Genomic DNA, 21,403 nt, shown 5'->3' on the forward strand with positions numbered 1-21,403 from the left:
ATCAGCTCTTTCAATGATTTCTGAAAGATGCTGTCATATGTATTTTATATATTCTACAAAATAAAATGACAGCTGAGATTTTACCTTGTTTTTTTACCTTGTGCTAGCTAAGAGGTCATCTTACACAGTAATACCGTAAGATGCCACATATCGGTTTTGTGAAATGTTACGGCCCTCACCATACTGTGATGCTGTGTCCAAGAGTGACAAAACTAATGTACAAACGAGGCACTTGTTGCATTCAGTGGGAAAATAATGACTTATACTGTCTTTTTACTTGTTGCATTTTGTATCGCGCTGTGTAAACATAAAATCATGTATGCATTTGTGATCGGAGAAACTACAAACAACAAGCTCTAACAGTTACACTTCACTGTCAGAAGCGAGTGCCCTTGCAAAAGTTGTAACTGTCCGACTTAATAGAAACAGACACCGGCATTGTAGGCTACTCTCACAGGAAACAGCCCTCATCCTCCTTAAAATGTGCAGCACACATCTGAATATTTGGTTTGAACGGTTCTGGAACAGTGTTGTAAATACAGCTTAACCACTGATTTATTTGTGTACTCTTTTGGAAGGCCAAACAAAGTAGCTTCACTTTCACAGTGAAACACAGAGTCTCCACGACATGGCTACGGCAGCAACAGAGAGAATAAAACTTATGTCTTCTTTCTGTGCATGAACATTTGGGAGGTGTTATGCAAATCTTCCCACATCGTGACATAGATATGTGGGGGTGTGTTTAAACGAGCTGTTTTAGGAGGTGTGGTTGACTCCTAACTTTTATAAAGAATATCTCTTTGGATTTGAGACTTTAGTCTTTGCAACTTTATAGATCTTCTTTATGCACCAAGCGCTTGTAACACTCCAAAGAGAAAGGAAAAATTGAAATTCCATCATATAACCGCTTAAATGTTTAATGTGTAGTAGCATCTTTGGCAAATAGGCTTTTTATAGCTCGGTTTGATTTAGTTAATCCAAAAAACTAAATTCTGTCACCCTGTACTCATCAAGTTATTCAAGACTGTATGACATTTTTATTCTGTAAAACACAAAATAATGTGCTTATGTTTTTTTTTCACCTGTTTTAGTTTGGTCAATACTTTCTCTCTATCTGTCTCTCTCTCTCTCTCTCTCTGGATAGATAGATAGATAAATAGACAGACAGATAGACAGATAGATAGACAGACGGATAGATAGATAGATAGATAGATAGATAGATAGATAGATAGATAGATAGATAGATAGATAGATAGATAGATAGATAGATAGATAGATAGATAGATAGATAGATATGCCTATACGTTGTTATATAGTTATCTAAAACGTTTTTGTAAACGTATCGTCACATACAACAGTCCAACCCTCATAACTAGCTTACCTGAATTTTTTTCTTTATCAAAATTCTCAAATAACTTGTAATTTAACATTTGTATAAGAGAATAAATTAGTTATGGCGCTACAGTTTGATCCAATGAAAGTCGCGTTTCAAAGAGCGGAAGAAAATGGAAAGAAGTTGAGCCTATGACGGAGAGTTACAAGAAAGTGGGCGGGGCCTACAGTGAATACCGACATTGTCGTCCAATCAAATAATTTAATGAAGGCACAGGGGCGGGAGCAAAACAAGTGTGTTTTACATGAGCTGCGCTGTTGCAGTCGTGGTGGAGTCCAGTTTACCGAAATGGCGGAGACAGCAGACGGAATGGAGGTAAGCTGGAGCTACTCAAGGCCATTTCGCCTAGAACACATCCGATGGCAAAAATCTATTTGCGATAGTTAGAATTAATACGGCAACTTTATTTGCTACGTCTAAGCTACGAGTCTGTAGTAGTTTAACGGGTTTGGTTGCTGCGTATGTAGTTATCAGGTGGGTAGAAATGTGCGCACACGCATCTTGAGCATCCATTTTAGCCTGCCGCGAACAATTCATTCATTTAGCATCACGTGTCTGCTATTGCTAATTGGCTAAAACGAGTTAATACAGAGCTCTGTAATGCTACGCGTAACCATTTGATGCACTGTGGAACTGGATTTAGTAATGTCTGAGTCCTCTTATCAAACATTAACTCCTCGCTCAGCTTCCACGAGGGTCGTTTAGAGCACGCCGGAGGCTCCTTGAATGACTTATTGTTGGGTAGAAGACCGCATGGGACGGGACACCGCAGACTGAGGGCTGTGAACTACTCGATTATTACTTATTACAGCTTTGTCCTCTATTAATCAGCAATTAGATACCAGATTGCTGTAATTGGCGGTGTGGCCGGTTAATTTATTTTCGCAACCACGTTTTTGCCCACGTGTAGTTCAAAAGTTCCGGAGGTCTTCTGACTCCATTATTCTCATTTAAAAGACGAGTCTTGTCGCATCTTTTCTTCTCTAATTAATTTACTGTTGTGTGTGTAAGAAATACGTTCATCACAGTTTGAACTACCTTGAACTGGTTTTATAGAGGCGATGCTGGTCTAGAATTTGCTCAGTAAGTAATAATAGTAAAAATAGTAGAGGATTTTGATTGGTCCCAGTGGTTTGAGACCTTTGAATGCATTCACCACAAAAGCTTGTTCTTTGTTCGCCAAGTGATTCTTTTGTGGCTAGTGAGTATCGAAACTTTTATTCGAGTCACGAGTGAAGACACCGGTTTTGTCCTTTTGTTAAAATTAGCATACATACAAATCGTTTGAGACGCCACAAAATGTTTAAGCATTGTACCGAATTCCTCACAATTAGCAACAAAACGGATATAGCTTTTCAAAATTGTATTTAACATACAAAAGACAGTGTGTAATTTTATTAATATTTTTTATAGGTTTCCCAGGGAGAGAGCTCAGTGAAACCTGCAGCAGAAGACATGACCTCCAAAGACTACTACTTTGATTCCTATGCACACTTTGGTATTCATGAGGTACAGTCTTATTGGTCCATCATGCTTCACAAATAGTGGTACAGTTACACCTATTCATATCTGTGATCAATGTAAACCCATTCTGTGTCCACAGGAGATGCTAAAGGATGAAGTTCGTACTCTGACGTACAGAAACTCCATGTTCCACAACAAGCATCTCTTCAAGGATAAGGTGGTTCTGGATGTGGGAAGTGGAACCGGCATCCTTTGTATGTTTGCAGCCAAAGCTGGGGCCAAGAAAGTTATTGGGGTGAGTGTAAATCCTGCCCGTTAATGTAAATGTCACCTCATTGTTTTCAACAGCTGAGTTTTTGTTATGGATACTGACTGGTTTAGTTGAATGAGATTGTTGCCCGTCCTCTCAAGGTGATGGGTAGGCGATCATGCTGTGCTTTTCTCAGATTTTACATTCTTTTGTCGTTTATTCCCCAGATTGAGTGCAGCAGTATATCAGACTATGCTGTGAAGATTGTGAAGGCCAACAAGTTGGATCATAGTAAGAACAAAGCTCTTGACTTCCTTATTGTTCACAGACCTCATATGCAAATCTTTTGAGCTAAACTTAACTGTCCTTAACCTCACTTTCCCTGTCCAGTCGTTACCATCATTAAGGGCAAAGTGGAAGAGGTTGAGCTTCCTGTGGAAAAAGTAGACATAATAATCTCTGAGTGGATGGGCTACTGTCTCTTCTACGAGTCCATGCTGAACACGGTCATTTATGCGAGAGACAAATGGCTTGTAGGTGTATGCTAATGTCCTTTTAAAGTGTTGAAGCTTTTCACTATAAAAATTGTGCATACTGGCCATAATTTGATTCCCGTTCATGTGGCCTATCTGTTTTGTTTCTTTAGACACCTGATGGCCTGATTTTCCCTGACAGAGCCACGCTCTATGTCACCGCTATCGAGGACCGACAGTACAAAGACTACAAAATTCACTGTACGTGTCCGTCTCCGAATGCATTTGAGGCCTTTTCAGCCGTTTCTGAAATAAGACACTGTTTCATTTGTTTGTTTGCATTTTCAGGGTGGGAGAACGTTTATGGCTTTGATATGTCCTGTATCAAGGAAGTGGCCATCAAGGAGCCACTAGTGGATGTTGTTGACCCCAAGCAGCTCGTTAGTTCTGCCTGCCTCATTAAGGTTAGTTTACTCCACAAAAATCTGCTTTTAAATTATATGATGTGTTTGGTTTTTATATAACCCCTGCTCACTTATTTTTTTCAACCCTACTGATTCATTAGGAGGTGGACATCTACACTGTGAAGATTGAGGACTTGTCCTTCACGTCACCTTTCTGCCTGCAGGTGAAAAGGAATGACTACATTCATGCGCTAGTAACCTACTTCAACATAGAGTTCACTCGCTGCCACAAGAGGACAGGCTTCTCTACTAGTGAGTGCTGTTTGTTTTTCCCCTCTCTCTACCACACATTTTTCACCATGAGTTTCTTAAATTATAAACGAACCCTTGACAGACAGTGCATTTGTCTTTTAGGCCCAGAGTCTCCTTATACTCATTGGAAGCAGACTGTGTTCTACTTGGATGACTATCTGACGGTTAAGACTGGAGAGGAGATCTTTGGCAACATCTGCATGAAACCAAACGTCAAGAATAATGTAAGCCCCATCTGCACTTAATGTTTGAAAATCACACTTGGAATACAATCTTACATGAAATTGAAGGAAAATCTATTTTATAATTTGCTATTGTATTGCAATAAAATAAGTTTTTATAAATATGCATGCACTACTGTTAAAGTTTTGGCTCTAAGATGTTTGTTCTTTAAATAAAAATAAATAAATAATAATCTATAAATATTAAAAGGACTATAAAAATTATTTCTTTAGACAGTAGAGCATGTGTGCAGCATAACTTAAATCAAGCATGTAGAAGTAAAAAAAAAAAAATATTGGCTGATTATTACTAGCAACAATAAGATTTTCACTACTTCAGTCTTAATCTTAAAATGAATGTCATAATTTGTCAAGAGCATGTTAGATGTGCATATCTACACTTGGTTCACATTCCTGACCATTAAGTGGATATTTCATAATTACATATTCATTTTTTTCCCCCCCTATTTTCCAGAGAGACCTGGACTTTACTGTTGATATCGACTTCAAGGGTCAGCTTTGTGAGGTGTCCAAGACTTCAGAGTACAGGATGCGCTAGATTTCTTTAGCATCAGTGTATGTGAGGCAACTCTTGAGAGCAGTGCACACTTATGTGTGTGTGTGTAATACCATGTACATTATTCCATGATTGTGCATGACAGACATTTTTAGAGATTCTGTTTTACAGAATATTGTCTGACATAAAGGATTTTTGAAAGTTTTTGCCTTTTTAATTTTCTCTCTCTTTCTTTAAAATGCATCCAAGGGGACTAAACATGGTATATTTGTATTGTGCTTTATTCCATCTTATGTGCAAAATTCCTTTGGCCCTGCTTTTTCCAAGTTTTAGGTGTAGCATCTTGAATAAAATCCCTTTGGTTTATGCATGTACACATGCTCCCGTGTGCAACTGCTCTCTTTTGCCTGTTGTCTGTGTCTGACAACGTGTCCTCCATGTATAATTTTTTTCCTCCTTCCATGCCAACATGTCTGTGTTGGGCACTGTAAAAAAAAAAAAAAAAAAAAAAGCAAATCAGCCATCTGTTTTGATATCCCATCTGGTAAAGACGGCATCTTCCATGTAGATAAAATCGGTCATGTTTCACTGTGGACAGGAGCTCTGCCCAGTACTTTTCTGAATGAGCCCATATCATTTATTATTAGCTCTGTACTTGGAGGCAGTTGTTTTGGACCATCAGTAGAAGGTGCCTCTATCATGCGATATTTGTCTTCTGTGGAGCTACTTTTAATTCATGTAGTGCTCCTATGTCCTCATCTGTTAGTTGTTTTTTAACTTGTTGCAATGACTCAGTCGGAGGATATTATCGTGTTATAGTAATCTCTTGTGCAACTCATAAGTGGTGTTAATGAGCACTATTTTTAGATCCGTTTAATCCTATATGATCTTTTTAATGTCAAATAGGAGGAAAGTTTAGTTTAAGCTTATCTGCTGCTCTTTTGCACTGTAAGCACTTACAACTAAGTTTCTCAGACCCAGAACTACGATTTAATTCCATGGAGGAAAACCTTCAGACTAAATTTTCCATTTGAGTGCTTTTATTGAAGGTGATGCTTATCCTGTGTTTGAGTAACTTCACATTTGTTCCATATTGTGATCTTCTCATTGTGTTGCTGTGTACTACAGTGTTTTTGTCGAGGGGTGCAAGTTCACATGCCTTGTCTAGCACTGGTTTGGATTATTACCAGGCTGGCATTCGTCCACTAGGATTTTTTTTTCCCCTTCTTTTTTTGAAATAAAAACAAATTAAACGTTTTTTTGTTTTGTTTTTTGGATTAAAATAAAATTATTCATTTATTATTATTTATCATTTAAAGGTTTATGGGACCATTTTATATTGGGACTTTTAATCGATTATCAAAGTTATTAAAAACTTTTTAAGTAGAAGTCTTCTGTATGCTTAAATAAAGATGCTTTGAATTGCATAATTAAATTGAGGCTTTTAGGAAATGGTATTCACTCCCAAAACACTTATGTAGTGCATTCTCGTTTATGCTGTGATTTTCCAATATGCACTTCCTTTCTTACAGCACTTAATTTCTTATACTGACCGTTCTGAAAAAGTGACAAATATATTAAATCTAAATTTATCCAGCAGACCAGTGCAAATACAGTGTTGCTTTTGAACACACTACAGCTAGCTTTAGGATTGGGTGCTCCAGATTTTGTAGCTTTAAGCACTTCAGTTCTATCTATCCATGTTCAAATCTAATTCAAAGCAAGTGTTTTTCTTATTTGAAGCTCAGCTTCTCTGGTTTGCATCTCCTTCCCAATGGCAACAACTTCAGGGATAGTTCACCCCACAACTCTGCATATTACTGACATTACAGAATAGACTGGGCTGATGTGTAAAACTATACTCCGGCTTGCAACATAACCATTGCAAAACTATATATTATATAATACACTCTGGATTGTCAATAACATTGATAACACACAAACACAGTACCTTTAATAGTGCCTGTAACCACAGCCTTATGAATTAATTAAAGAAAAGGCTTCTTTTTTTAATCTTTTTTTTTTTTTTAAAGCAATTTTATTAAAAAAAAATTTTAATTAAAGAGAACTTAAAGAGCGTGTGCTGCTTTTGGTGTTTGAATTTGTGCTTCAATAATAATACGCTAGAAGTAAAAATAAAAATTCTCTATTAGCTTACAAGATTGAAAGACTTATTCAATCACGAAGATTGCATGTTTCCTCGCATAGCTGGATGTTGTGCTTATGATAGATAATATCTGTTCGCTCAAACTGATTTGCTGAAATCAAAAGCAGAGGATTCCGTGTGGTCTTAAAGCCTTCGGATATGTTCGCAAATGAAACAATGATCTGTGCAAAAGAATGATGACTTATCAATTGAGAATTTGTTTTTGTATGTCTAGTGGTCAATCGGCATTTGGTTGCGAATACGGGACAAACTATGTTCCGTTTAATTCCTTATTACACAGAATACTTGGTAACCCCATCTGTTGATGCCAGAGCAGGGTGAAACAAGTCGAGGTTTTTATTAAAGAAAATAAGCAGGAATCTCTGGGATATGTTGCTAGCCTAACAAGGTTCAGTCAAAGTAGAATGAGGATGATGATGCGAGTCAGCAGCTGTTTGCGGATTGGTTAGCAGTCAAAATGTGTGAGTGTGTGTGTTTATATATTATTATTATTTTTTTTTTTTTTATGAAAATCACTGAAATGGACAAATATTGTAAAGTTTAGAATACTTTTTTATTAAGACTAAAATATATATATATATATATATATATATATATATATATATATATATATATATATATATATATATATATATATATATTCTGCAAGTTCCAAGCTGCAGGAATTCATAACAAAGAGTGGTCGCTTTGTGTGCATGTGACAACAATATCACAAATAACAAATTCTCCCCAAATGTGGCTGGTATGGGAGGGTTGCAAAAAAGAAAAAAGTCACTCCTTCAGAAAGGCCACATCCAGTCACGACTGAGCTTTGCCAAAACACACTTCAAAGATTGTGAGGCAGATGAGACTAAAATTGTATTAATTGGCCTCAACACCAAACGATATGCCTGGCAGAAATCCAATACAGGTCACCATCCAAATAACAGCATTTTTACAGTAAAGCATGGAGACGTCAATGTCTGTTATGAGTGTTTCTCTGCAGCAGGGACTGAAGCCCTTGTCAGGACAGAAGGAAAAATGGATGGAGTAAAATACCATCAAATTCTTGAGAAAAGTCTGCTGCCCAGAAAGATGTCACTGGGAAGAAGGTTTACCTTCCAACATGACAATGACCCAAAGCACACAGTGGTTGAAGGAGAAAAAGCTGAATGTCCTTGCGTGGCCTAGTCAGAGCCAAGACTAAAACACCATTGAAAATCTGTGGAAGGACTTGAAGACTGCAGACTATAAACAGTCACCGTCAAATTTACCTGAACTTGAGCAATTCTGCAAAGAAAGTGGCCAAATATCACAAAGTCTAGATTTGCAAAGTTAGTAGAGACAGAGACAGACCCCAACAGACTAAAGGCTGTAAAAAAGTGTTTCAATAAAATACTGACACAAGGGGGTTATCCGTTATCCAACATGGTGAATGTTTTTTTTGTTTTTGTTTTTTATGAAAAAAACAATTATAAAAAAATATAAAGATTCTGATGTTGTTAGATCCTTCATTTTGATGTTATAAGTTGTACTGAGTAAATACAGCTGGATAAAACAAAAGTGTCTTTGTGTGTGTGTGTGTGTGTGTGTGTGTGTGTGAGACATTGTTTTTAACCATGAGTCAATATAAATCTGCATGATAGAAATTTATTGACATTGGTGCAAAGCTTTAAATATCACATTACAGAAGATGATGTTAAAATAGTGGTGTTAACCATCCAAAATAGTTTCCTCAATAAATACACTTTAGTTAAATATACAAATGTCTTATCAAACTGTAGTCAAACATTTCAATATATGACACATTTATTCATTATACAGTATCACTGCATACAGACATTTTGCATAACCTGGCTGTTTTTCAATTTTAATTTCTTTTTCCATTCATTTATTTATTTTGGTGTCTTTTATCTTTGGTATTAGAGTAATCTATGATGTTCTTCTGGGTCTTTATTCAAGCGAATCAAATATCTGCATCTTTGAAACAAACAATAACAAGCATATTTTACCATTTGATTTTCAAATCGCTCACAGCTCTGCCATTTTAACTTAACATCCACACTGAGAGAAGCAGAGCACAGCGTTTTCTCTCTAACACATCTCAGGTCTCTTCTTGGCCGCCCGACAGCGGAGAACTTTGAGGAAACTGTCAATTTTGTGGGAGTCCCTGCGGAAACAGGACAGCAGGAAATGGAAATTGACAAGTCGAGAAGTTTTATCCTGGCCAAGGCTGCTGGTGTAAAAAGGGAGAGAGGACAGGTTGTCTGAAGATAAGTCCATCTGTAGAGAAGAAAACATGGACAGGGACAATGTATAAATCAACCCTGCTTTAAAAGATTTCTTTCAATATTTTGAATTACTTCAAATTGCCCTCTTACAAGCAACATTCACAATATATGTACTGTGAGCAGTTCTTTCAAGCGCAGTCACCTTTTGGAAGACGTGCTCCAGACCCGCTCCCAGGCTGCTGATGTTGTCTTGCAGTTCTTTGGTCTTGCTATTAATGGTGTTGCGTTCTGGATGTGCCAAGCTGGATGCCTCTGAGGAGAGAAGGGCGAAGGGATCGGACCACGCCAGCAGCAGAGACCGAGCCAAAGACAGCAACTCATCCTCCTGCACAAACAATCAGATAAAACTTCATTCCCTGCTCAGTCAGTTTCTCCTGCACCTACAAAAGTGACCACAAGTGGGAGATGTTTGCCACATCACATTATAAGCTCACCCCCATAGAAAAATGTCAATTCATGTTGTTCCAAGTCCATAAGACTTTCGAACCAGTGTGGTCACACACAAGCATATTTGTGATTCTGCAAGAACAGTTGCGCTCCTATGTATTATGTTTAATGTGCTCTATATGTGTTTTGAGTATTGCTCATATGTGAATATAAATCTGTTCATCATTTAAAGCGATGACGTTTCATTAGAGGACTTGGATTAAACAGCTCGAATTATATGGATTTCTTTTTCAATGTTTTTATTAAATTTTCAAAGCATCAAGGTTTTGGTGGAATGGACTTTCAATGGAGGAGCGGAAAACTCATGGATCATTAAAAAAATCTCCTTTTTTTGTTTTGAAGATCAACTAAAGACTAATGGCTTTAATTTAATCAATATTTTTATTTTTGTGTGAAGTATGCAGAAAATAGGTTGGACTGAGGCTGAATGAAAAAAAAATTGAACTTAATATTTAATATTTGAAATGATAAAAATGTTCAAATGAAATAATGGAATAAAACAAATGCTGGAATACACTCACAGAAAATAAAGGTACAAAAGGTGTCATGGGGGCAGTACCTTTTCATATTGGTACATACTAGTGCCTAAAGTGTCGCCTGAAAGATACAAAAGTGTACCTTTTGAAAATAAACTGCCCCGGTGACACCTTTCTTCCATTTTTATTCTGAGAGTGTAAGAGAATCTATTCTTGCATTTGATAGAGATGAAGTTGCATAAGTTAAAATGACTTACCGGTATTTTCAAGGCTTGGTCTTTGTCATTGGGAATCTGAAGAGAGGAAGTGTGGCACATCGATGGACGAGGCATCATTACCCTGCCAACAGGAGGAAAGTGAGAATCCTGTGGATGAAAGCAAGGTTAATATCTAACAACCAATCAAATCAATGAAAGAAATATCTGTTTGGATAACCCCTTGATTGTGCATATAACACCACGTAAACACATTTAGAAGGACGTGTGGTACTGACCAGGTCATTGGTGAGAGACGTGCTGAGTGAGTGAAGTTTGTCTGAAAGTTGAGAGGCTCGCTCCAGTAAATCATTCAGACCGACACCATTGATGGAGGCAAACGCACACATCAGAACAGCCACTGGAAAGCAACAAGAAAAAGGTGCTCAAAAATAACAGTATGGTCATCTAAAGTCCAGTGTTCATGAACAGAAAATGGTGTAATGAGGAAAGGAGGAGTGATAAAGTGTTTGCTTACCTGCAAAGTATAATCTAGAACCTTGAGTCATTTTAACAGTTTTCTTTAGTCTCTCACTTGAGTCTTTGCAGTCTGATTTCCTCTCATGAGCTCTCTGTAATTTTGTTCCCATTATATAGGCCTGCACTTCTTGGTCCTCTCATTTTCATATGCAATACATTTTCCACTCTAGGTGTATTAATTGAATCCTGAAACTAATGAAAAACATTAATGTTGTGAAGTTATTTAAGTAGGTACAGGATACAAGAGCGGAAACATCAGTTCATCAGATGATGTACCTGGTAAATAAATGGACAACTTTACCCCCCCCCCCCCCCCCCCCGAACTACTTTTGAATATACAGATGATATTTGTGACGTTTGATGATTTGTGCGCCTACTGTTTTTTTTTTTTTCATAAAAACTGTATTTTTGTGTGATGTTATTGTTTTAGGATCTTCGGGGTGTCTGAATGGAAAAAACAAGTTGATTCTAAAAGTCTGCACCACTATCAGAATCAGAAAAAGTTTTTTACCAAGTGGGATTTTGTTTTGGAGGCAGGAGTTTACGATACTGAAAAAAAGGTTCAGACAATTTAATGCAATACAATGAAATATAATAATTAATAATAATAACAATAAAAATATACCGATAAATTACCAGTAGACAGAATAATGAATGTGCACATTTGTAGCTATTTACAGTTTTGAGAAGTTATGTAGAGGTTGATTTTCCTAGCTCTTTTCTTCACAATGGAGGTTGTGCACCCATTCTCTCAGCCACATGACGTCTACACATGAGAGACCCTTCCCCCAGCATCAAGGAAACACTGACTTGTCAAGCCCTGCTGTGAACTGGGAGCTTTTGAAGCCTTTTTGTTTCTTTTCTTTTCTTTCCTTTTTTATTTATGTCTGAATGTGCAAGTTGAGATCAATTCTTCTGAAACTTTCTTGTTCCCTTCATTTTCTGACTTAATAGTTAGTTACAATGTGTGACTTTACAGAGCCTTGAATTAATTCTGTTACCTCAAATTAACTTTAGTCTTTCCAAAACTGCTCATAAATTGTGGGCACTTTTAAATTTCACAGGCTATTTCAGGCAACCTATAACTTACATTGTAAAATTAAATTTGACCAACTGCTAAAACAATAGAGATCCCCGCGGCTATAACACATGTATTTAAAGGCGACTAATCAAGAGTAGTATATTATTTCCACATCTCTTTTGCATTAGGGTCGTTTCTCCTCCCTCAAGACTACACGAGAAGGAGGCGTGCATGGATCCAGTACGCGTTCAGTTCAAAAATATTCATTTTGTTTTTCAGGCCAATCTTGCCAGATCCTTCCGGACTGCAGACCCAGGCAAAGTATTGGTTGACATTTTATGCAAATTTAATTAAGCGCACTTTAGGCCGTTGACAGCAGTGTAAATGCATATTGGATGTGAGTTGATCGTTTAGAGAACATGACGTTATTCAAGTCGGAAGGTCGCCGTTAAATAGCCCCGTGATTTTTTCAGATGCGCGTGCAGCTTTCAGTCGTTTTTTTTTCCTACAGGTTTTATCGCGTATCTTGATTTAGACATACAAGTGTGCTTAGCCAAGCTTAACTTTTTAACTGTTCGTTGAGGAGGTGGTCAGATGGAGAGATCCACAAAAGTTTCAGATCTTTAGAAAGTAACTGATAACTATGATTTTGGTGCAGTTTAATGTATCCACTTGCTCACGGACACAATCAAATGGCTACGTTTTAAAAGTAGAATAATACAAAGATAGGTAAATTTCACGAATTTGACTTTAATGGCATTTTAGCCTTCATAATATTTTTGTTTATTTCATTAATAATAATAGTTAATAAAAATACAAAACACGCACTTCAATAAAACTCCAATAATGAGGTTACAAAATATCCTAATAAATAGTTTGTGAAACTTGCACGAATTGTTATATGCCTACATATGATTCAACAACGCTTTCTGCGTTTTCATGCAATTTAGACTTTACGAAATTAGTTATTAACCACCTCTGCAAAGATTGGATAGATTGTTGTTTAAAGTTATGTTTCTGATTTATAGTCTACGACTGGCGCTTCTTGACTTTGTGAAGGGGTAAAACTGTTTGAACAGATGAGGGCGCGGTGAGTAATGTATGAATCTTATCTGGCGTCGAATGAATGTATGTCGTTACATCTTTCCCTGCACATGTTGCATGTCTCCCTCAAATGATAAGACCCGATTCAACTCATCAGCTCATTAATGGAGACTGCATGACCTGAAGTGGGTGTGTCAGATATCTGGAGAGACACAAAACGTGCAGTGCTGAGGGTACTTCATCGAGAGGTTTGAGAACCTCTGATTTGATTTATAGCTAGTCAGAGTGGTCTGAACACCATACAGCTGGTCAGGCTGGGAGACCAGTTCATTTTTAATTCCTTAATTAATCTGCTACCTCTAAATTGTATATATAAATGTACGGGGAAGTAAGCCTTTGTTTTTAAAGTTTTTTTCTAAGTTTAAAAAAAAAAGACAGGAAGGTTTTAAAATGTGTTAATTTATATGTTTTAATTTAACCATTTTATGTTTAGTTATATATTTCGATTTTATTTATTTTGTATTTAGTCATTTGTACATACTGGCTTTAGTTAATTAAGTCTTTAAGAAAACAATAAAAAAAAAGGAATTTGGATGTCATTTAGATGATACTGCTCTTATATGAAAATAAATATTAACAAAGAAAGGAAGTGTGAAGTGGTGCGCGTCATGAAAACATGTTGCCATTAGGGGGCGTCAATGGACAGCCCATGATATAATACAAAAAGTAGTGAAGCTTTTCTGTCCCTGAATGCAAGTTAAGTTTCTCTGAATACTTTCTATTGTCTCAGTACACTTCTTTACACACTGTTGGTTTAGATGCAGAAAGAAGCACAATTCTTTGCTTTTTGCATTTGAAGCACCATACTTTTAAAATGCTTTTTTATTTTTTATTTTTTTTGCTGAATAAGGTTGAACCTGTTTGATCTCATGCTCGTGTAGTCTACATATGTGCCCTCTCACGTTCCCACCTCCTTCGTCCCCTGTGTACTATGTTCACTCCCCCTCCCTCTCGCTGACTCTAACTCTCCATTCTCTCTTTTTCTCCTGCACATGTAACCACAGGAGCGCACGGAGCAGGCACGCATACACACCTACGCCACAGAACCATGTCAGACTCAGAGAACGCAGCTTCTGCCGAGACCCCTGTCCCAGCACCCTGTGGGGCCATCAAGGCAGATTTAGACAAATGGTAAGTAGCAGTCTGGATTAGCAGTCATGTATGGTCCATAATACCGATCTGTTGCATCTCTGTATGGACCGAATTAAAATTAGTTAAATTCTTATGCTCCAACATGTAGATTTACTCCTACATAAATATACTGTAGCTCATAATTACTTAGAATCATGCTGGGATTGGTGATATTCAGTAGAATTATGATACGTAGTGTAAATTGTGCATCATGATGGTGATCCAAAATGGAGGGAAGGACGGACCTTCCACCAAATGTGAGGTAGAAGGTTTACGCAGAGGGATATGGTATTTTTAATAAGATGTATCTTGATTAAGTTTTGTAAATGGTTTGATTGGTCTGAGTTGGCAGCAGCATTGGGGCCGCTCATTAAGAGCATTCTGGGGGTTTTCTTCAACTTCAGATCTTCCTCACGGCTGATTGGCTGTTGGGAATGTGTCTATGTCACGCTTTCCCTCTCGCTTATTCTGCCATCTCTGATTTCCTCTCTTAGTCTTCACAATTTCTGTCCCTGCATGCCTCCCTGGCCTCACTTGGCTATGTTTGAGTTTTGACCACTTAAATGAGAGCGAATTACTCATGTTGGCGGATGAACCTTTTCTCCATTTTCCCTGCCCTCCCACTAATAGATTTTGCTGGTTTTATATCCTGCAAATGAAGGAGATTGTGTCCAGTGGACAGTGATGAACATTCATTCAATATGCTGTCTTCCCTTACATTTGGGTTTTAATTCTTCCTTCTCTCTCTCAACCATTGACACTAGCCATTTCTCAAACTGAATTTTGACCCTAATCCCCACACCCACCCCAAAAAATGTAGTTTGGCTGCTTTTGGTGTTTGAAGTGTTGACAGGCCTGGGCAACATGAGAAATAGATAAGGATATCTGTAATGCAGATACCCTGTCCTTTGGTGTGCAAGGACCAGATTTTGGAAGGGTGTGTGGTTGAACAATGTGTCACCGGTTCATCTGAAGCACTGGCCATCACAGTCACCTTCATTCACAGCAGTGTTTCTCAACTCCAGTCCTTGAGACCCACCTCCCAGGATGTGTTAGACATCTGCATATTCATACACCGAGATAATGATGTAATGAATCAGGTGTTTTAATTAGTGAGACATCTAAAACATTCTGGTAGGTGGGTCTGTAGGTTTAGAGTACAAAGTACTGCTTCACAGGATTTAAATCAAACAAAATCCACTAATCCAAAAAGGATTGGGGGGGAGGGGGGGGGGCAGGTGAAATGGAGGAAAAGGTGCATTTGTGAACATGAATAATTTCCACTAACTTGAGCAGCCACTGCTCAAAAATGACAACGCAAGACTCGGGGACAGACACACAAGACTGGCAGGAAAAAGATGGAATGGCAGAACTGTTAACAGTTTGTCATTGAGCTTTCTGTAATCATTTTGGCCAGCAACTTGCATGACTAGCTGAATGTTTAACCATACTGAAGGCCAACCTTCAAGTAATGTACACCACACTGGTATTTATAGTGCCGTCGTACATGGTAATGTATAGATGTGTGTGTGTCTGTCATCCATTATACAGTGTGACATGTACCATTCGCTGGATCACTTTACACATGGTCTAAGTATGTCACAGTGGCCATTTTGTCTGTTTTTGTCATGTTGCTTTACAAACAGGAATTCATCATGGGCTTTAAAACCAAGAATGTTACAGGTTCAACCCTAGAATCACTTATTCAATGGGAGGATGCATCTGGTTACTTGTCGTGGAACGTGTAAAATCTCTTTTTGCTGCTTTCTGGCAATGTGAATCTGTGACCTTATGACCTTGAGATCTTCTCAAAGTTTGTGACTGTGAGTTATCAGTCAGCCATTTTGTCCTATAGGGATGTCCTTTCAAGAATGTCAATGCAAATTACAAGTTAATCTATTACACTTTAAGCAGATATTTTCCTCCCATTTGTGTTAGCATGCCTGCTCTTGTAGTGGTTGGAATGCAATGTTCTAGTTGTGCAGAAGCTTCCCTCAGGGTAAACAGTGTTACTTAATCTATCAATAAACAAAAGCATCTGGTTTATCAACACAGGATAGCTTTGTTATAGGAGCGCCATGTGGAAATAAATCAATTCCATATGGATTCAGTATTTATGGATTGCAGTTGAATTTTTTTCTTGAGGTCAAGTAAAATTATTTCCTGTTCGTTGTGTTTAAGATCAGAGCACTCCTGAGCCAGGCCCTTTTTCCTTTTGCATTATATATGTGGAGGACTGGCCATCTTGTGAATTATTCAGTCTTAATTTGGGGAAGGTGATCATCCCCTTCCCAATTGTCTGTTACTTTTTGCTATCGTTTTAATTTTACACCTCCAAGACTGACAGATTTCAATATTTGACTGGCAAATAAATAACCCTTTCTCAAAAGTCTTCTTTTATATTCCACAGAAGAAAGAAAGGCAAGCAATTAGGAAACAAGATGAGATGATGAGTTAATGATTGCAGAATGTTCATGTTTTGGCAAACTATCTCTTTAACACTAGCTTTTAAATTGACTGTGCTTTTGCCGCCAGTTTTAATAAAAAAAAAGATCTTTAAAAAAAAGAACACATCCATGTTCTGGTTCATTTTATGCAGTCTTCCACAGGTTTAACACATTCAAAAAATCTATTTTTCTGTAAAAATAGCTTTTAAATTGATCTCTCTTCCAGACCAAAACATGGGAGGTTTTTCAAAATGACTAGAAACTGTTTTGTCAACTCTAATCATTGGTTGTTGAGGATTAGGACATACTCTAACCATAATTGTTTTTTTCTCCAGCAGAAGGCAGCTTATCTCTCACTGTTGATCGTCTTGTGCTTCACAATGGTCCATGTCTTCTCTCTGAATCTTGTATTAGTATTTTCATGGCTGCCTATGAAGAGGAAATGCCCTTTGCTAGTGAAATCCTCTGAAACTTCCTTACTCCTCCGTCACGTGGTTCATCAGATCCAGTTCGCATAAGATGCTTTATATTTAAATTGACCAGCTGTGTGTTACATCAGCACTCTCTGAGAAAAGAGAGAGAGAGAGAGGAAGAGCATGCGAGATGCAGCAGATGATCTGTGGGGGAGGGAGAGACTTAAATCATTTTGTATGAAGGGGAGGGACTCTTTTCCTCATAAGTCACGACATCTCCCTCTTTAAGCAGGCATGTTTTCCATTGCCTGCTTGCTTTGTCACGTGATTCTAGGGCTCTATCTTTCACTCCTTTAGCTGGATTATCCACCTCCCTGTTTTTGCATCTCTTCCCCACTTTCGCTGTCATTCCAACCCTCGTTTTCACTCCATCACTCTAATGCAGTGTGGCAGTGGCAGCCATTGTTTGGTATGGAGAGGCCAAAATAATCTCGCTCGCACAAATGCATACATAGTGTTTCATTCAGTCCCAGCAGAATCCGGCCTGTTGTGAGTACTTAGCAGAAACTAAAGACACAACCAAAGTGATGTAATGTGTAGACTTGTGTGCTTCCAAGGGACAAATCTGCATTTTTGTGTTGTTTATGGGATATGTTGATGTGAATCAGCAAGTGTATACGGTATGTGTGCTGGAGTAATGAGTGTGTTTCCTGTGTGCTACAGTGTAAAGGAGAATGGCGAGGAAGCGTGTAAAGAGCTAATGGAGGCTTTTGCTGCCTGTTTGAAGAGCAATGCTGAAGCATCATGAGGAGCTCAACATGCAGGAAAAGTAATGCACATTCACTTACTTTATTCCCTTTTACTTGGTCAAGTATAACATTTGTTATGCCCCCCTTGTTTTAAGCTTGTCTTGTGGTAGCTTCCTGGTCAAGACAACTTTTTTCATTATCATTTGAAATGTATGATATTTGATTTCTGTTTGTTTTCAGGGGTTAACTGCACGGAGTCCTCCACCTTCCCACCATTCCCTGCAGCTCATGGCACTGGACTAAATGATGGGGTTTGGGGCAGCAGAGACCATATTTGTGTCTCTTCCCTTCTCTTCCGCCCGGTGAACCTCAAATGGATTTCTCCAACCTCCCCTCCCCTTTGGTGGCTGATTGTAGTGATCTGATCTGTAGACAGTTTAAAAGTTTATGTAAATGATGTGTCTCAGATGCTTTAAAAATGGAATAAAGATTTTTTAAATGGTTCAACATTTGTAACTAACTGAATTTGTTTCACAATGTTTTAGTATTTAAGTAAACTCATTTCATTAACTTACTTTGCAGATCCCGTCTTGCCAAAAGTGATGTCTAATGAGTCCCTGTGGTTTTATCCAAAACTTTAAGGTGGATGTAGTAAAGTGGATTGTAGGCAAGGATTATGCAGGCTTCTGTAATGGGTTTAGGTGAACTAAAGTGAGAAATTAAGCTTTCCAGTGTTACTACTCTAAACACTTCACTTTGATTCATTAAGAGGCACACAAATACACCCTCTCAAATCCCCAAATGCACTTATCTCATCAGGCAATCAATCAATCAGATCTAAGGGTCTTTCATGAGCTGATCTTTTAGCAAACAAGCTAGAAGTGTGAAGTCTTTTAACCAAGAATAAAAATCCTCAGGGTTTGGACTGTGCTCGCACATGCAGAACAATCCTTTGGGGTCATTTAAACAGTATAAAGCAAGATATCCAGGCATACAAAACTTTAACAGTTGCAGAAGCAGAGACAACAGTTGGATGATGATGTCTCAGTGAATCATTGATCAAATGTGACCATCTTCATGCAATGATCTCAATCTTACTACAGGTGCATCTCCATAAATTAGAATGTTGTGGAAAAGTTCATTTATTTCAGTAATTCAACTCAAATTGTGAAACTCGTGTATTAAATAAATTCAGTGTACACAGACTGAAGTAGTTCAGGTCTTTGGTTCTTTTAATTGTGATGATTTTGGCTCACATTTAACAAAAACCCACTAATTCACTTTCTCAACACATTAGAATACTTCATAAGACCAAGGCCTTCTGGAAAGTATATTAAATTACTGTACATGCACTCAGTACTTGGTAGGGCTTCTTTTGCTTCAATTACTGCCTCAATTCGTCGTGGCATGGAGGTGATCAGTTTGTGGCACTGCTGAGGTGGTATGAAGCCCAGGTTTCTTTGACAGTGGCCTTCAGCTCATCTGCATTTTTTGGTCTCTTGTTTCTCATCTTCCTCTTGACAATAGCCCATAGATTCTCTATGGGATTCAGGTCTGGTGAGTTTGCTGACCAATCAAGCACACAAACACCAAGGCAATTTAACCAACTTTTGGTGCTTTTGGCAGTGTGGGCAGGTGCCAAATCCTGCTGGAAAATAAAATCAGCATCTTCAAAAAGCTGGTCAGCAGAAGGAAGCATGGAGTGCTCCAAAATTTCTTGGTAAATGGGTACAGTGATTTTGGTTTTCAAAAAACACAACAGACCAACACCAGCAGATGACATTGCACCCCAAATCATCACACAATGTGGAAACTTAACACTGGACTTCAAGCAACTTGGGCTATGAGCTCTAGGACCTTGGTTTTCAAATGAAATACAAAACTTGCTCTCATCTGAAAAGAGGATTTTGGACCACTGGGAAACAGTACAGTTCTTCTTCTCCTTAGCCCAGGTAAGACGCCTCTGATGTATGTTGTTCAGCCAATTCCTTGACATATCTGTGAGGTGGCTCTTGTCTTGACCACAGTTGCGGTTCTCTCTGTTCTTTTTTTCACACTTTTTCCTTCCACTCAACTTTTTGTTAACATGCTTCGATACAGCACTCTGTCAGATTCTTTGACAATGAATGTTTGTGGCTTACCCTCCTTATGAAGGGTGTCAATGACTGTCTTCTGGAAAACTGTCAGATCTGCAGTCTTCCCCATGATTATGTAGCCTAGTGAACCAAACTGAGAGACCATTTTGAAGGCTTAGGAAACCTTTGTAGGTGTTTTTAGTTGATCAGCTGATTGGCATGTCACTATATTCTAATTTGTTGAGATTGGTGGGTTTCTGTTAAATGTGAGCCAAAATAATCACAGTTAAAAGAACCAAAGACTTAAACTACTTCAGTCTGTGTGCATTGAATTTATTTAATAAACGACTTTCACAGTTTGAGTTGAATTACTGAAATGAATGAACTTTTCCATAACATTCTAATTTATTGAGATGCACCTGTATTATTATTTTTTTTACCTGTTCAGAGCAGTGGAGTGGGGTTCATGAGCTGATAAGAAGTTATTACTTAAATTGTAAAAACATATTAAAACGAATAAATTGATTTATAATAAAATAGAAGAATAGAAGGAACAATAAGGAAAATATTTTAGTCAAATATTTTATCAGAACATGATATGTGTTGTTAAATTATTGAAATTACCTTAAAAGCTCAGGGGGCTCTTATATTTTTGCTCAAAAGGGTTCAGCTCACAAAAAAGTTTGGGAATCCCTTGCCTTCTAGACGTTGGAAGGGGACGCGTCAAAGCCAAACATGTAAAAGCTAATGAAAGTATCTTATTTATATAAACCATATTAAAGAGCTTATAGACAAATGCAAAGCTACACTAACATTTCACGGTTTGCTGTAGCCTATGCAAAATAGGCATTTGTTTCGTACCCATACATGCAGTGAGTGATAGAAAATAAAATGATTAAAAAGTGTAAAATGTGAAACCTGAAATATAATAATAAAAATAGACTATATAAAACGTATTACCATATAATTTTTTTCTGACTTGAATCAGTTTGATTCAGCTACTTGTCATAATAACAAATGCCCAGTTACACTTTTAAAACCCTGTTTTAGCACATTTCCAGGAGTTTCCAGGCCTTCTGACTCTTCCATGCTGAGGACATATTTGTCGGTTGTCGTAAATAAGACTCCAAGAAAATAAAGGGAGGAGGGTGCACTGTTACTTGGAGGTCTGCCAGACAGGTAGGAATATGGGACAACTTTAAGGCATGGAAGGTCATTGAATGCGTTTGACCTTGAGAAACATCACGTGAGGGAAAATAGCAGTGCTGAAATAAAAGTGCTGACTTGCAAGTCTAAGTGAATCTGCAGGAATCACCGCTGTCTGCTGATTTCAGA

At 37.8% G+C, this 21,403-nt stretch overlaps 2 protein-coding genes and 1 long non-coding RNA gene across 3 annotated transcripts; 2 read left to right on the plus strand and 1 right to left on the minus strand.

Moving 5' to 3' along the window:
* The first annotated feature begins 1,577 nt into the window (after nucleotides 1-1,577).
* Nucleotides 1,578-6,291, plus strand: LOC113045754 (protein arginine N-methyltransferase 1-like). Its single transcript, XM_026206394.1, has 10 exons — nucleotides 1,578-1,708; nucleotides 2,807-2,902; nucleotides 2,997-3,152; nucleotides 3,335-3,398; nucleotides 3,498-3,640; nucleotides 3,754-3,841; nucleotides 3,929-4,044; nucleotides 4,146-4,296; nucleotides 4,399-4,520; nucleotides 4,993-6,291. The coding sequence occupies exons 1-10, from the start codon at nucleotides 1,598-1,600 to the stop codon at nucleotides 5,074-5,076; spliced, it is 1,131 nt and encodes a 376-aa protein (XP_026062179.1). The 5' UTR covers nucleotides 1,578-1,597; the 3' UTR covers nucleotides 5,077-6,291.
* Nucleotides 6,292-8,895: 2,604 nt separating this feature from the next.
* Nucleotides 8,896-11,227, minus strand: prl (prolactin). Its single transcript, XM_026200249.1, has 5 exons — nucleotides 11,127-11,227; nucleotides 10,888-11,009; nucleotides 10,652-10,759; nucleotides 9,614-9,796; nucleotides 8,896-9,463 (listed from the first exon to the last, which is right to left on the minus strand). The coding sequence occupies exons 1-5, from the start codon at nucleotides 11,155-11,157 to the stop codon at nucleotides 9,275-9,277; spliced, it is 633 nt and encodes a 210-aa protein (XP_026056034.1). The 5' UTR covers nucleotides 11,158-11,227; the 3' UTR covers nucleotides 8,896-9,274.
* Nucleotides 11,228-14,214: 2,987 nt separating this feature from the next.
* On the plus strand, nucleotides 14,215-18,500 carry LOC113045761 (uncharacterized). Its single transcript, XR_003276032.1, has 3 exons — nucleotides 14,215-14,384; nucleotides 17,968-18,073; nucleotides 18,234-18,500. It is a non-coding gene; the product is annotated as an uncharacterized LOC113045761 (long non-coding RNA).
* The last annotated feature ends 2,903 nt before the right edge of the window (nucleotides 18,501-21,403 follow it).

Source organism: Carassius auratus, chromosome 3, assembly GCF_003368295.1.
Source record: "Carassius auratus strain Wakin chromosome 3, ASM336829v1, whole genome shotgun sequence".
Taxonomy (NCBI): domain Eukaryota; kingdom Metazoa; phylum Chordata; class Actinopteri; order Cypriniformes; family Cyprinidae; genus Carassius; species Carassius auratus.

Coding starts and splice junctions, on each gene's coding strand:
- LOC113045754 (XM_026206394.1), top strand. CDS start 1,598: ATGAAGGCACAGGGGCGGGAGCAAAACAAGTGTGTTTTACATGAGCTG. Junction 3,842..3,928: donor CAAAGACTACAAAATTCACT/GTACGTGTCCGT, acceptor TTGCATTTTCAG/GGTGGGAGAACGTTTATGGC. Junction 4,297..4,398: donor GAGGACAGGCTTCTCTACTA/GTGAGTGCTGTT, acceptor TTTGTCTTTTAG/GCCCAGAGTCTCCTTATACT.
- prl (XM_026200249.1), bottom strand. CDS start 11,157: ATGACTCAAGGTTCTAGATTATACTTTGCAG. Junction 11,010..11,126: donor TTCTAGATTATACTTTGCAG/GTAAGCAAACAC, acceptor GTTGCTTTCCAG/TGGCTGTTCTGATGTGTGCG. Junction 9,464..9,613: donor TGGAGCACGTCTTCCAAAAG/GTGACTGCGCTT, acceptor TCTTCTCTACAG/ATGGACTTATCTTCAGACAA.